General features: G+C 41.2%; 1 protein-coding gene across 1 annotated transcript in view; it reads left to right on the top strand.

The window, feature by feature from the left end:
- The window catches only part of LOC104962314 (phosphatidylinositol 4,5-bisphosphate 5-phosphatase A-like), a 30524-nt gene that overhangs the window by 11161 nt on the left and 5772 nt on the right, over positions 1 to 13591 (top strand). Inside the window, exons 5-9 of the mRNA XM_010790746.1 lie at positions 10322 to 10438; positions 11453 to 11628; positions 11797 to 11908; positions 12249 to 12358; positions 12503 to 12704. Coding sequence (XP_010789048.1) covers positions 10322 to 10438; positions 11453 to 11628; positions 11797 to 11908; positions 12249 to 12358; positions 12503 to 12704 — 717 coding nt within the window. The remainder of the gene's footprint in view (positions 1 to 10321; positions 10439 to 11452; positions 11629 to 11796; positions 11909 to 12248; positions 12359 to 12502; positions 12705 to 13591) is intronic.

Genomic DNA, 13591 nt, shown 5'->3' with positions numbered 1-13591 from the left:
TATCAGAGCAGATTGTATCTGTAATTATTGCAGGCTATGTTTTTCCTGCGAGACTTGTGTATCTCACTAGTTCAAATAACTTAACTTATAACATATTCATTTACACTCCAAAAAAACATATTGCGCATTATTCACCATCGGCGAATGGCGGCTTTTATATTACATCTCCTGTAACACCATATAAGAGCAATACTGCTGTTGTGCCCGGATAAGAAAAAGCTTCAATTTGAGATGTGATTACTGCCTTTCTTACATGGAGACTCTCCTCTCTCAAAACAAACAGCGACTAGTTTATTAGAGCGCTCTTGGTCAGACTGTCTCACAGCGCTGATTTTTTATCCATATGTCATACCAAAACTACTACTGCACCTTAAAACCTCAAGTCCAGTCTTTTACCAGCACTCGACTTACGAAGAATAAGCGAGGGGCTAACCACTATAAGGCAACAACAGCTCAAGCTTCACAAACATAAAATAATAAAAAGTACACTTTAATAATAGAGGGATACCACCAAACAAACAGATATATTAACGATGACAATATTAATCGTAAAATGAACAAATAACAAAGTTATGAATAACATTAGTTACTACCCGCCATGTAATAGCAAATGAAACCGGCAAGTGCTCTTGCGTTCCCGTTAACCTAGTTTCTGGTAATGAGCGCAAGAGGTGTTTTAACGACTGGACGATTTAACAGGAGTTTGAAATCTGAGTCTGTATCTCCCCCTCTGCTCTCAGCTCTCTCTGTCCTCTCACAATCCGCTGGGCCCGCACCGTGGTATCTTGCATCGCGTCATGGCATGTGAGGTGCAACTTCCAGTTTGAAGTGTGCGCAGTAGAAACACGGTCTTTCTGACGTCTATTGTATGTTGGCACCCCAGGTCACACCGTTTCTGTAGTTCATACTCTGCGCGCTCACCTCCTCGTAATTGGCTGAGGCTTATCTCAGATCCTGAGAGACACTCCCCGTGATGTTGGTGGCAGTAATGTTAGAAAGCTATGAGCTCACTGAATCTCGCATATATCCGGGCTTGTTTAAGGCGCAAACGCGCAAAAAAAAAGATATACTGTACTCCGCTCTTGCATAAACACGAGGAGGGGGCCCGAAGAAGGACACCGATCGGTTGATATTGTACTACCGTGTGTTATGTGTTAGACAATTGATAAGCATTTCACGCGTAAGCAAAATTAGTCCAAACTCGCTATTCATAAACGCACAGGCATCTAAGCACACGGCGTAGCATATCACTAAGCTAGACCAATTGGCGATCATCTAGCTAAGCCCCATAATCTCTCGCCCATGCAACTCTACGATCACGATCACGTACACAGTCACAGTCAGCTACATAACGCTTCAGTCAACGCTCAATACGTAAAACTAACAACATACATCTCAGTTTCTATGTGCTATACACGGGCACCAAGACAAAGCACCTCGCGATCCACTCACACTAACTCTCAGCACTCCATCACACATCACACACACTCCACATATTCGCGCAGCCAACAAAGACAGGGCTCAGTTCATCACACGACATCTCACTCTCCCACACAGACTATGTAAATCGAGTCATATTAACACATCACTAAAACACTCACATAGCATCCCAACCAAACTACAGCCTCATCCATATTCCAAATCTATCTGTAGAGCCTACCACTGACCGTACATGCTGATGTTAGCTTGCCTATCGTACATGGCACTTATATCATTTCTCTCTTACCAAGAGCATTGCCAGAGAACAGCTAGCAACACTCCCACACACAACAATGACACATACACACACCCAACAACGAGCTCGAACGCTCTCACCACATCTCTGCGAAGCGATAAGCGGTCTGCATGGAGGAAAGCTCAGCCCTTTGTTATGTTTGCTGGTCGTAATGGCTTTTTTATAAAAAAACAAACATATTGCAAACACTCTCATAGGCAAAACAGATCGGTCATACCATTGTGTTGGGGTTGATCGCCCGCATCACTGACTAGACTTAGAGGCACTGCTGTTGATGCGCGTTGACTGGGTTGCTTCTCGCTCCCCCATGACGAGCATTCGCAGAGCCCAGTCGCGAGCGCGCAATCCAAGCATACTATGTTAACCCTGAATGTAACCACACGCTCCGCTCCTCTCACACCGCTCGCTAGTAGAACTCTCTCTCCCCATACCTTTCATAAAGCTCAATATGCAAAAGTCAAGCTGGTCTTGATTTTACACCTCCTTGCTCATTTATGCTTTAACATAACATCTACCTGTACAGGCGTCGCCTTCTATCTTGTAGTCCAATATAACTGCACAATGTGCTATTTTCTGACACTGAGCGGTGAAACCACTGTTATCTATTCCACCTGTGCAGATCCGTGCACACTTCTGCTGTCTACAGTCGATAATATCTGTATTATTGATCTAATAACCCGCACCTTGAGGCGCGGTTCCTGAGCAACTAGAGACCTTCATTGAGTCAATTACAAATTATGATAATGGGGACTCAGTCTCACTTTGTTTATATTGCATCAATATTGTAAACATTTTTTCAATGGAAACTGTGTCTTTATGCAAAAATCACTATAATATTTTAATATATACTTATATTGTTTTCCCCATAACGTGACACAAAAAAAACATTTCAGTATGGCCATATTCTGGATAACAAACAAGGGAAGTTAAAAAGCTATATGTAACTCAACAAAGTTTATTTTGAATCCAATTTACTGTTTGTTGTCTAGTTTATGTTCCATATGACCTCTTAAATTAAATAAAGTGAACATTGAAATACTACCAAATGTTATTGGATCATGTGTCATAGTGGATAGCACTGTTATAGATACATGCAAGCGACGAAATGTTAACATGAATCGCTACGTTCGTGAGGTCTTGGCTCTCAGATGTTGTGTAAAAAGTGATACACAAGAGCTACAAAATAAAGTCGAGCAGTGACTGTGAAAGTAGTAAATGGGATAAGGAGACGCGCGACATAAACGGAAATGGAAACTGGAAATCTGCCCCTGATGGGGTGGGTGCCTAAATTAGAGCCTATTACCTGTTCTCAGTCTTTTTCTCATTCACTGCGTCTTTCTGGTGTGATCCAATATCGTTACCATAGGCCTTGCCCTCAAACTCTCTGTTATTATTACGGGCCTCGCTTTGCGCTCAGCTCTCGTCTCAGTCAGACCATATGAGCGCCGAGCGCCCTTAGAGCGCGTGTGGGACTTACTGGGAGGCTAAGTCACTGATAAAGTTCTCCTCTGAAGTCCAGCTTTTCTAGCCAACAGGCTCTTCATAATGGACAGCTAATGCGCAAGACGGTGCAAAAGCAATTTTAGTGGTGGAGCATCGGTCTGCTGTAGTGCTCTGTCAAAAGATGGACCTGTTGGTGTCCCTGGCTCATACACTGATGTCATGGATAAGGACAACACTGATTATAGCGTATAGTGGAAATAGTTCATGTTGCGTAAAAAGTGATACCTCTCGGTCCATTTTGTTAAGGAGTTGAGTCTAGAGAAAAGTTGAAATACGAAAAATGGAGATGATCCCTTCATGAGATATTTCTATATTTCTGTTGAATGTATCCTGACTTTCATACCGAGATAACCTCTATCATGTGTCGATCAGCGCTTAGAAAAAAACACCATGTTTAAACACTGTAATGAGATTACAAGGTGTCTTATGAGCCTTATCCGCCCTAACTCGCGCGAATAAAAATATACACCACCACGGGGACCACCGCACCTGGTTTCTTTATAGATAATAAGAGAAGCGTGCTGTTCGTATACTTTGATTCGCGCTTATAATTCTCGCCCTCTCAATCCTCTTGGTGCTGTCTTCGTCTATCATTGTGTATAGCCTTGAACTTATGTGGATGTATTAGAGCGATGAGCTACACAACACGCTGATGTATCTCTCTAGCACTCCTCTTCTCTTACAATCACATGCTCCCACTCCTCTTTCTAGTCTGAGGATGTTCTCTTCAGTTGGAATATACTAAAGTGTGTGCGCGCACAGCATTTGGAGGCAGGTGACCATCAAACTGCTTACACAATTATTAATGGTATACAAACAATTAGAGATAGGTGTTTCTGATACAGAGGCTTTGGAATAATACTCTAGACTTTGTTGGGACAGAGAATAGAGAATAATTCGGTTTATATATGGGAATATCGTAAGTGGTAAGTACGTAGAATAGATGGGGCAATTATTGAAAATTTAAACGGCTATAATATTAATGTGGCAAATTTTTGTGGTATGATTGATGAAAGGTTATACTTATATAGCTATTTCTTTTTTACAAGCTGTGTCTGGCAGAAATGTCTTTAGGACGGTCGCCCTGTCAGTCTTCTGAGCGGCCCTTAGACAAAAAAAGAGGATCATTTAAGAACCAAATACTTAATTAAAAAGGGGGCATTTTAAAAAAAACAGGCATAAAGGCACAAAATTAGTCCTAACCGTACTGCACCTCATATACGGCCAACCCCATGTATCTAGACCCCACGAAACTGAAGTCTATGGGAATTTCAAAATATCGCTCTTTGTCCTAGGATTTAGTCAGTGCTACAGGCAAGCGTCCGCTAACGTAAAACTCCTGAAGAGTCTCTCTTATTGTACGCTAGGGTGTCTCGCCCCGAAATAATAGACTATGGCGATCGGTTGATGACGAGCAGAATAGGATAGTGAGTGGTGTAGTCATATATACGACAATATATAAAAATCAAAAGACTTAATAATTTACTGAATATAGACACCTATAGCAAATAACACAAAAAAGCGAACACGTCTTGGTCAACTCACCGCTATCGAGTAATTGGGTGCAGGACAGTGCGCCGTACAATTGTTGCAAAGCAAAAACTCTGTGGGTGCCTGCTGTGGGTGAATGTTTAGTGCGACCGTATTCTCTCACAAGAGTCGCTCGGTGTACACTGATACAGAGAGAGCCCCAAACAGACTTTTTAAGAACTTATTCAACGAAAAACATAAATAAGATGTAATGCATAACTCCTTTCGCATTTATTCTCAATAAATCGCAGATATACGGAATGTTAGTTGTGAACTTCTTTCTAATATATTGAAATAAAGACGTTGTTAAAATTCGACTATATTTAACAACTCACTAAACACCCAGTAGTATCTGGACTTTTCATAGTTTCACTTATTTTCATAGTGGCAAAGCTCAGAATATTCTAATTATTCCCTATTACAAAAAGCTGATGTACACCACTCTCCCTATTACATAACTGGTCAACACAAAGAGGTGGCTCTATGCACAATCTAACTGAAGGGGAAATCTTTTTGAGTAACCTGCCCTACGGCAAAATGAACTGTGCTGGAGTCGCCGCTCCTTTCTTGCAGAGAGTGGAAGAGCTATTGTTTGTGCGAGGTAAAGGAAAAGAGATAGCAATAAGTAGACATCTGGTATGCTGTTGTTTCCGTGTGGGTCTCGATCCTCTCATATCCATATTTCACTCACAGAGTTCTAAACGGCGTTAGCGCGGAGATGAAAAGACGTTAAGCAGACAGAGAAGTGTAGAGGAACTTTCTATTCAAAGATCAGTTGACTCCACAAAAACTTGTTATCAGTTCTTTTAGTCATGTGTGTGTGGCAAGGAACAAGTATGATCACACCAACACAGTTTATCAAACATGTGTTAATTCATAACGCGTCTGTGCGGGCTCGGTCCTTCACAAATCACGAGAATCGGAAACAACAACTTCAAGTCATGTACACACAACTAGACCTACAAACACAAGCCTATCACACCCACACACACACCACACACGCGAATCAATTAGCATAAACATCACACTAATCTGCAACACACAAACAAATCGTCTCTTAGCATGAAATCCCTACAAGCTACAACACCCATAAGATTACACAACATTTCACAGCACCACAATTCATCGAGAAGGATTTCAATTTCGTTCCTCTTTAAGCTCCAACATTTAATAAATGAGGTCATCATTTCTATGACGACGTCAAATATATATTTTCTGTATTATCAGATACATCTAAGATATGTAGCATGGCTAATAGTCCCTTACCGCTAGCCGTGTTCCACGCGAACAAATTCAGTCCAACTTATCATTAGTGGGTTACAAGCAGTCACACAATGTGCTCTTCCACCCACATAATGCTTCTTCGCCTCTTTTCGGAGTCGCGATAGCCAGTGCTGTCCATTGAAAGACCTGTTGGTGTTCAGGAACAACCTGGGACCCATTCAACAGAACCTCTTATGCAGTGACTATAGGCCTGTAACGAAGGCCTAAGCGGCTGCTGAGACCCTCTTCCCAATGCTCGACGACAAGCTGACATGCTACACCAGGCAGACTCAACCGTACACATAAACTTCACTGTCCATGTCTGATAGTGGGTCAATTGGCTTTGTTGATCGGCACGACCTAACCACTGGAACCTACCCACACAGAAAGATAAGGAGGCGGTCATTCACATTTATGGTCAGTGGAACCCTGTTACGCAACAAAGTTTGCTTGAGCAATGTAGTGAGAAGAAAGACTGAGAACAGGCTCAAGGTGTGCGCTAATTTAGCTCACAAACCAGCGATGCTCCTTTCCATTTCCATTGCTCCTGTTGTGTGATGCGTTGTCACTTGTTATACTGGTGCTGCTCCTCTATATTCTTGTGTGTAACCGACTCTGTATATGGTCCAGAGTATTCAGGCTTGGAGACAAAGGCTGCTTATGTGTATTTCTGTCTTATGCGTCTCTAGGCTGATTGAGGCACAATGACAGTGATGGTGTAAGGGTGTGGCTTTTGATTGTTAGATTATAACACATATTGAGGTGAAGGTAAGGGGCTGTGAGAGACATGAACATAATATGTACTTTGTATTTAGTAGTTTATTGACGTGTCTGCCATGATAGACACTGCTAAATTTACTTAACATACATGGCTCTTACTCTCAAAAACGCAACAAAGGGTACATGATATTCTCTCTCGGACCCTCTGAATTGAGTCCTAGCATTGTCAGCGTAACTAACGATATATGTCCCTCTATATCAAATAGTGAATTTATTAGTCAATAGATGAACTTCCTAGCCGACAATGTTGCTGTACACCAGATAAACTGCGCAGACATACGCTGTTATATGTTTCATATTGGCCTACTGGCGAGTGTCATTGTTACTACTAGTCTGTGCAGTTAGTATTGGATACTCACGATAAGAGGCGAGTGCATCATCATCTATTAGTTTAGAGTTTATTTTTAACTGACTTAATTATTGATGTAGGCTGGTTGGGGTGTCTGGGGGTTGATGTATCTAGTATATCCTCAGCAACTGTTCAGCTTTAGGTGTGGCGTTGGCCTGGCCTCTATATTCGCTTAATTTATGTTGTGGGAATGTTTATTTTCTAGTCTTTTGTAGTTGCCTAATATCCAATGCCTGGTCTCTTTTTGATGCTGGCCCCCCTGCACGAAAACATTTTCCAATTGGTCCTTTTCTTACCATGCTATCTTCTTTAACTCTGTTTATGTATGCACCATAAACTCATATGGTATATATTATTCCTCCTATGGTTAACCTACTTTGCAGCTAAGCTGGGGATGTCTGATTTGAAATGTCAGAAGGATTCTGCAACATCATAAGTAACGTAGCCAGAACCCGACAAGTGCTTTTGGTTAAGGCTGGTTCAAGGCTTGGAGAAAGGAGCAGTCTGGACCATTGAGCTGGACTTGCCTAGCCTGTTCATCACATTCTCTACAAAGTGGTCTGTTGCGCACAGTGAGGGCAGACCACCAGCACGGCTCTCTTAATGTTGCCCAGCTCTTCATGTGAAGTAGTGGCTTCCTGCAGCGGCGATGAAAAGGAGGGGGGAGGAGAGAAAGCTGAAGCAGAGCAGAATAAAATGGACAGCGAGAAAAAGCCGGACTCAGCTCAGAAATTTGTTTATCAAATTCTAGTTGTTTGAAGTACATTACTGTACAGTATATCCACCAGTTATGTTAAAACTTTGCAGCTGCTTCTTATCAGATTATGCAAAGTGCCGGCTTATACCGTGTACCTTTTACGTTATCTTATTTTGTTCTTCATTTCTCTTTCCTCACTGGTCTGCAGCGGTGGAAGTATTCAGATGCATTACTTGAGTAGTAGTACCAATACCATTATTGTCAAAATACTGTATTACAAGTTAAAAGTCCTGCATAAAAATCATACTTAAGTACAAAAGAACTCTCAGCTAAAGTACTTAAGTATTAAAGAGGTAAATCGAATCATTGTGTAGAAAAAATGCCTTGATGTGGTATATAATGTTATTTATATATGTGACATTTCTAGATAATATTATTGCATCACGTAGCATTTTACTGTGGTAGACAAACTCATTTCTGAATGGCTTTTTCTAAAATATTTAAATTATTTGACTCATTTGTGACTTAAAGATTTAGTCAACTAGTTTTTAAGTACCATTTTTAAAGATGCGTTTTGTTAAAAGTAGCAGTAAGTAAAATTACATTATTTTCTTTAATGTAGTGGAGTAGAAGTATAATGTAGCATCAAATGGAAATACTCAAACTTGGACTGTAGTTGAGTCATTTAGTGGGAATGCTGATACTGCTTGTTCTTTGACGCACAAAATTATTTATCATTCCGCCGGGTTATTTTGCACCTCTTCTTCTCCCACATTTCACATCGCAGAAACTCCGTTCAAACATCAAAACGTTCAGCTCGGTCGGGAATCGATGGCTATTACTTTTCTTATTCATTACTTTCATAATTCTAGAGATACATCCCATAATTCATCTAATGTTTAACATGGAAGTCAATGGAGAAACTCTTCAGACTTGAACAATCTTCATGCAACTTCAGACTGCAATCTTCATGCAACTTCAACTGCTAACTGCTCCTTCATACTTTCACTCAGAAACCTCATTCCAACTTTAAAATGTTACACATCTTTCTGACATTATTCGTGTAACACAACTTTTAAATCTGATTCATACTTTTAGAGATATTAAACATTGTTCAGACCTTGGTAAAGAGGCCTTCTTCAGATTTTAGAGTGCGTGATGTCACAGCTAGAGTGGAGGACAGATTTAATTTTGCCTTTATATTTTCTTTTACACCTGCCATAATTCCCAAACCCTTAATTCCTGAGACATAATTGTTCATGAGAAACGTAGGAAAACATCTCGTAGCTTGAAAAATTAAAAAAGATTAAGCAAAATAATTTAACAAAATGCCTCTTGAGGGCATGAAGTGAAAACTTTCAACATGTCTCCATTAAACCCCATTGTAAGTTCAGCCTCATCTTTCCCCACCACAGCAGCCGCTCTCCTCTCACTGATTACTGCACATCACCATGGAAACCTTTGATCTCTGGACACTAGTTAGCTCAAATATAAACACCTGTGTCATGGAACACGATGATGTCATAACTCTAACTGATATGCTCAGAGCACCAGACTTCAGATAATGGTTAACACAGCTCTTCATCAAATCAGATACGTAATGTGGTATTACTATGGCAACACATCCCTGCCATAAAACATCAGCAGACTTCAGATAATGGTTAATGGTCCTGCCCTCAACAGCTCTACGTCAATTATGGGGTGTCCATGGAAACGCATCCCTCGCCATAAAATACGATGTTGCTGTAACTCCAATGGACACGGTCCGATCGTCCCCCAAACTTTGCTTGTATATCACCGGTCCATGCCTCAACAGCTTTACGTCAATTATGGGGTGTCATCATATACCGATAGGCTGGAAACGCATCCCTCGCCATAAAACACGATGTTGTCGTAACGCCTATGAAAAGGGTCAAAACAGCACCAGACTTCAGATAATGGTTAATGGTCAAGCCCTCAACAGCTCTACTTCAATTATGGGGTGTCATCATATGCCGTTTCCATGGAAACGCATCCCTCGCCATAAAACACGATGTCGCTAGAACAGTTTTGAGATTTCTTCAAATGCCGTTGCCATGGCAACACAAGGCTCGCCATGAAACATGGTTTTCTCATAACTTCAGTTAAAATGCTCCAAACGGCCCAAAACTTCACAGGTTTGGTAACGATGCAGCCATCAACGCATCTAAGCGTATTATGGGGTGTCATCATATGCCGTTGGCATGGTGACAGATCATTCGCCAGTTTGCAGTTCAAATATTCTGCTGCTTTTCCTAACCTTTTTACTTTTTTTTTTATTCTCTTATCACACATTCAAGTCCCCAGAGTTCATGTATAATTTCAATCAAAATTCTTCACTTTCTTCTTACACATTACATTTCAGCATAGCAGTTTAGCATCAGCTTTTCAGCATAAAGCATTCCCACTAACAATTTCCTCCCATCTTTGCTTGTCTGTCCCTCAGGTCACCTCTCAGCGGATGCAGGGATGTTTGCTATTGGTCTTTGCCAAGTACTTCCATCTACCCTTCCTGCGCGGAGTACAGACTGAGACCACCCGCACCGGCCTGGGGGGATACTGGGTGAGACGGCTGCTGACACCACGCTGTGATCACTGTGTGGTGGAAATGTTACACATGAGAGCCTAGCTGTAGATAACTCTGTGACTTGGTGTAAACCTGCATCACTGCCCTGATAGAGATCAGAGACAATAAGTTTCCACTACAGCGTTACACACTTCTACGACGGCTGCTCCCTCTTATTCAATCAGTCGGCTAATCGGTTGTTTTGGTCTTGGATGACTTTGACCAATTATTCAATTTCTTTATGCCTTTCTCATGCTTTAATGTTAAAGAAACATATAAGCATATCTCAGATAAATAAAGGATTTAAAGTGGTGCGTTGTATGATTCTCTTTGGAAAGAGAACATTTTAAGGATGTGTTGATTCAATCCATAATAACTATATATTATATTTTTTATTATATATTATACATCTTTCATTGAGGCCATATTGTTACCTCATATTCAAACGCTGTTCTGTCAGGTTTAATAAGAATAAAGAACTGTTCTTTTAAACCGTTAAAAAAATATGCTTTCTGCAATATCTAATCTAACAGGTAACAAGTAACATGTAATATGTTACTAAAGGACAATGGCATGCTCCGAGAGAGAATTAATATCCTGCTCCCTGAAATGTTTTGTAGCTCAGAGTAAAATTATCTCTGTATTAACTCAGGGATCAGCACATTCTGCAGCCTTTACACTGAAACATGTTTTTAGTGGGTCAGCGCAGTTTGTAGAACAGCGGGAATAGATCTTCAGACTCATCCTGTCCCCCCACTGCGCACTTATCTGTTACCATTAAATATTGATCCCACTCTTGGTGGTCCCTAATGAGTAAACTTCCTGTTTGTCTTTGCCACAGACACGCATCGCTCAATAAAGTGAGAGACGGTTTCTGTCTTACATCACTGACGTATAGTCATTTAGGTCATTCATTCATTTCATTTTGCTTCCCGATGAATAAAAAGAGTTGTCAGTGTGCCTTTCTCTATTAAAAATGATTAAACAACTTTTTTCTTGCTGGTGTTTCAGGGGAATAAAGGTGGTGTGAGCGCCCGCATGTCAGTGTTCGGCCACACCATCTGCTTCCTCAACTGCCACCTGCCTGCTCACATGGAGAACTCAGAGCAGCGCATGGAGGACTTTGAGAGCATCCTGCAGCAGCAGCAGTTCGAGGGCCAGGCTGCCACCGGGGTCCTCGACCATGAGTACGTCAGGACAACCGTTACCTGCTCATTTATATGTGACAAACAATCGCATTTTTGATTTCTCCAAAGTCATGTTTTATGTTGAAAATCGTGTACCAGTCAGCATTGCAAAAGTTCTTATGTAGTTTCCATGGTTTGAATTCATGAAATGACTCCTTTTTTTCACAGTGTGGTGTTCTGGTTCGGAGATCTCAATTTCCGCATTGATGAGTTGGATATGCAGGTTGTGAAATCAGCCATCGATAACAACAAGTATCAAATGTTGTTGGAAAAGGATCAGGTAAAAAGGGCTTTCTGATTTTACTTTCAAATCTAACTCCTACGTGGGGTCTTCTTGAAATGCAACTTCCCCCTCACATCTGTATTCATAGCAGTTTACCCCCAGAAAAGTGATCTTTTAAGTCTGATCTTTGGATCACAATTCTTGTGAAGACTTTTCCCAAGCTGCAGAGGCATACATAAAACAAGAAGTCCATGATAAAATACATTTTCTCTTGTCTGCTGGACTATGCACTGTGTTGGTGATGCCACCGGAGGGCAGTATAAAAACAAACTATCTCCATAAAGGAGCTGTCAGTTAAACACAAATCCTCAGTGAGGTACATTCTTTAATGTTACAGCTCAATATGGCCAAAGACAGTGAGACGGTGTTGGAGGGTTTCCAAGAGGGGGCGCTGAAATTTCCTCCCACCTACAAGTTTGACGTTGGAACCGATACATACGACACAAGGTTGGTGACGCCTCTGTGCTTTTTCTTACTGATCAATTATCACAGCTCTACCAAAGGAGAGCATATTAGCACCTCTTGTTTCTCCAGGTTATGTTATTAAATACGTTTATTTTAGTTCCATATCTCTTTCTGTTTTCCTCCCAGCGGGAAGAAGCGTAAACCAGCTTGGACCGACCGGATTCTGTGGCGCCTGAGAGCGACGGCCGGGTCTGCTCTGAACGCAGGGAAGCGTGGGTCCATGTTGGGTCTGACCAGCGGGACCAAAGTGACCCAGCACTACTACCGAAGCTACATGGAGTACACAGTCAGTGACCACAAACCTGTGTCCTCCATCTTCACCCTGCAGGTGAGACTTATAAGGGTACTTTGTGAAGATGATTTACCCTTGCAATCTTTTAAATCTCAATACCAGTGGTAAGGTGCAGAAACAATGACAACATACACATTTCCAGAACTACTTTTAGCCCTTTATTTTGAAAATAATCATGTTTAATGTTGTTTAAACTCAAGAATATTGCACAGTTTAAACTTGTGATTTAAAATGGTCCAATAATATCTTCTCAAGGCTTAGCATTTGACCATGCATTGGGTCCCAACTTTTGAGACAGTTTATATGGACACATTAGGTTCGATTTTTCAGCCTTTTTTTTTAATTTAAAGGTGACCTATCGTGCAAAATGCACTTTTGTACGTCTTTTATACATGAATATGTGTCCCCGGTGTTCCAGGGAACTCAGCAAGTGTCAGAAAACACAACCCTCTCTATTTTCCTCGATACCCAAATCTCTTAAAAAGGGGCTGCAACGGATCTGATACAGACTGATCCAGATTTGAACACTTCTATGACGTCACAGAAGTGGCGCTACGGCTATTGGGCCAACTCCACCAATCAGGAGGAGACAGCCACGGACATTGCCGTTGGAAAGCGCTGGAGACGCTGTAGTACATATGCCAGGCCTGTAGATGGTGCTGTTCTCACAGAATCAGCCCATGCAAAGACAGTGTTCAATTGAGCGAAATGAGGAATGGCTAAAATGCATGATCTGTTTGGTATTTTGAAAAATAAAAAGTATAAATATGCCTTATATAGGTATGGTCCTACACTATATTATTCAAATATAGCATGATAGGTCCACTTTAACTTTCACAGTTTAATTGTGAGGATATCACTGTGTTGTTTTGCCGGTAGAGAGTAACAGATTCGACTGAGTTGTGTACGTGTATCTGACAGGC

The sequence above is a fragment of the Notothenia coriiceps genome, unplaced genomic scaffold (assembly GCF_000735185.1).
Source record: "Notothenia coriiceps isolate Sejong01 unplaced genomic scaffold, NC01 NC01_scaffold00034548, whole genome shotgun sequence".
NCBI classification, from domain to species: domain Eukaryota; kingdom Metazoa; phylum Chordata; class Actinopteri; order Perciformes; family Nototheniidae; genus Notothenia; species Notothenia coriiceps.
Note: the sequence above shows the minus strand (reverse complement) of the source record. Positions and strands in the feature narration are given on the sequence as shown.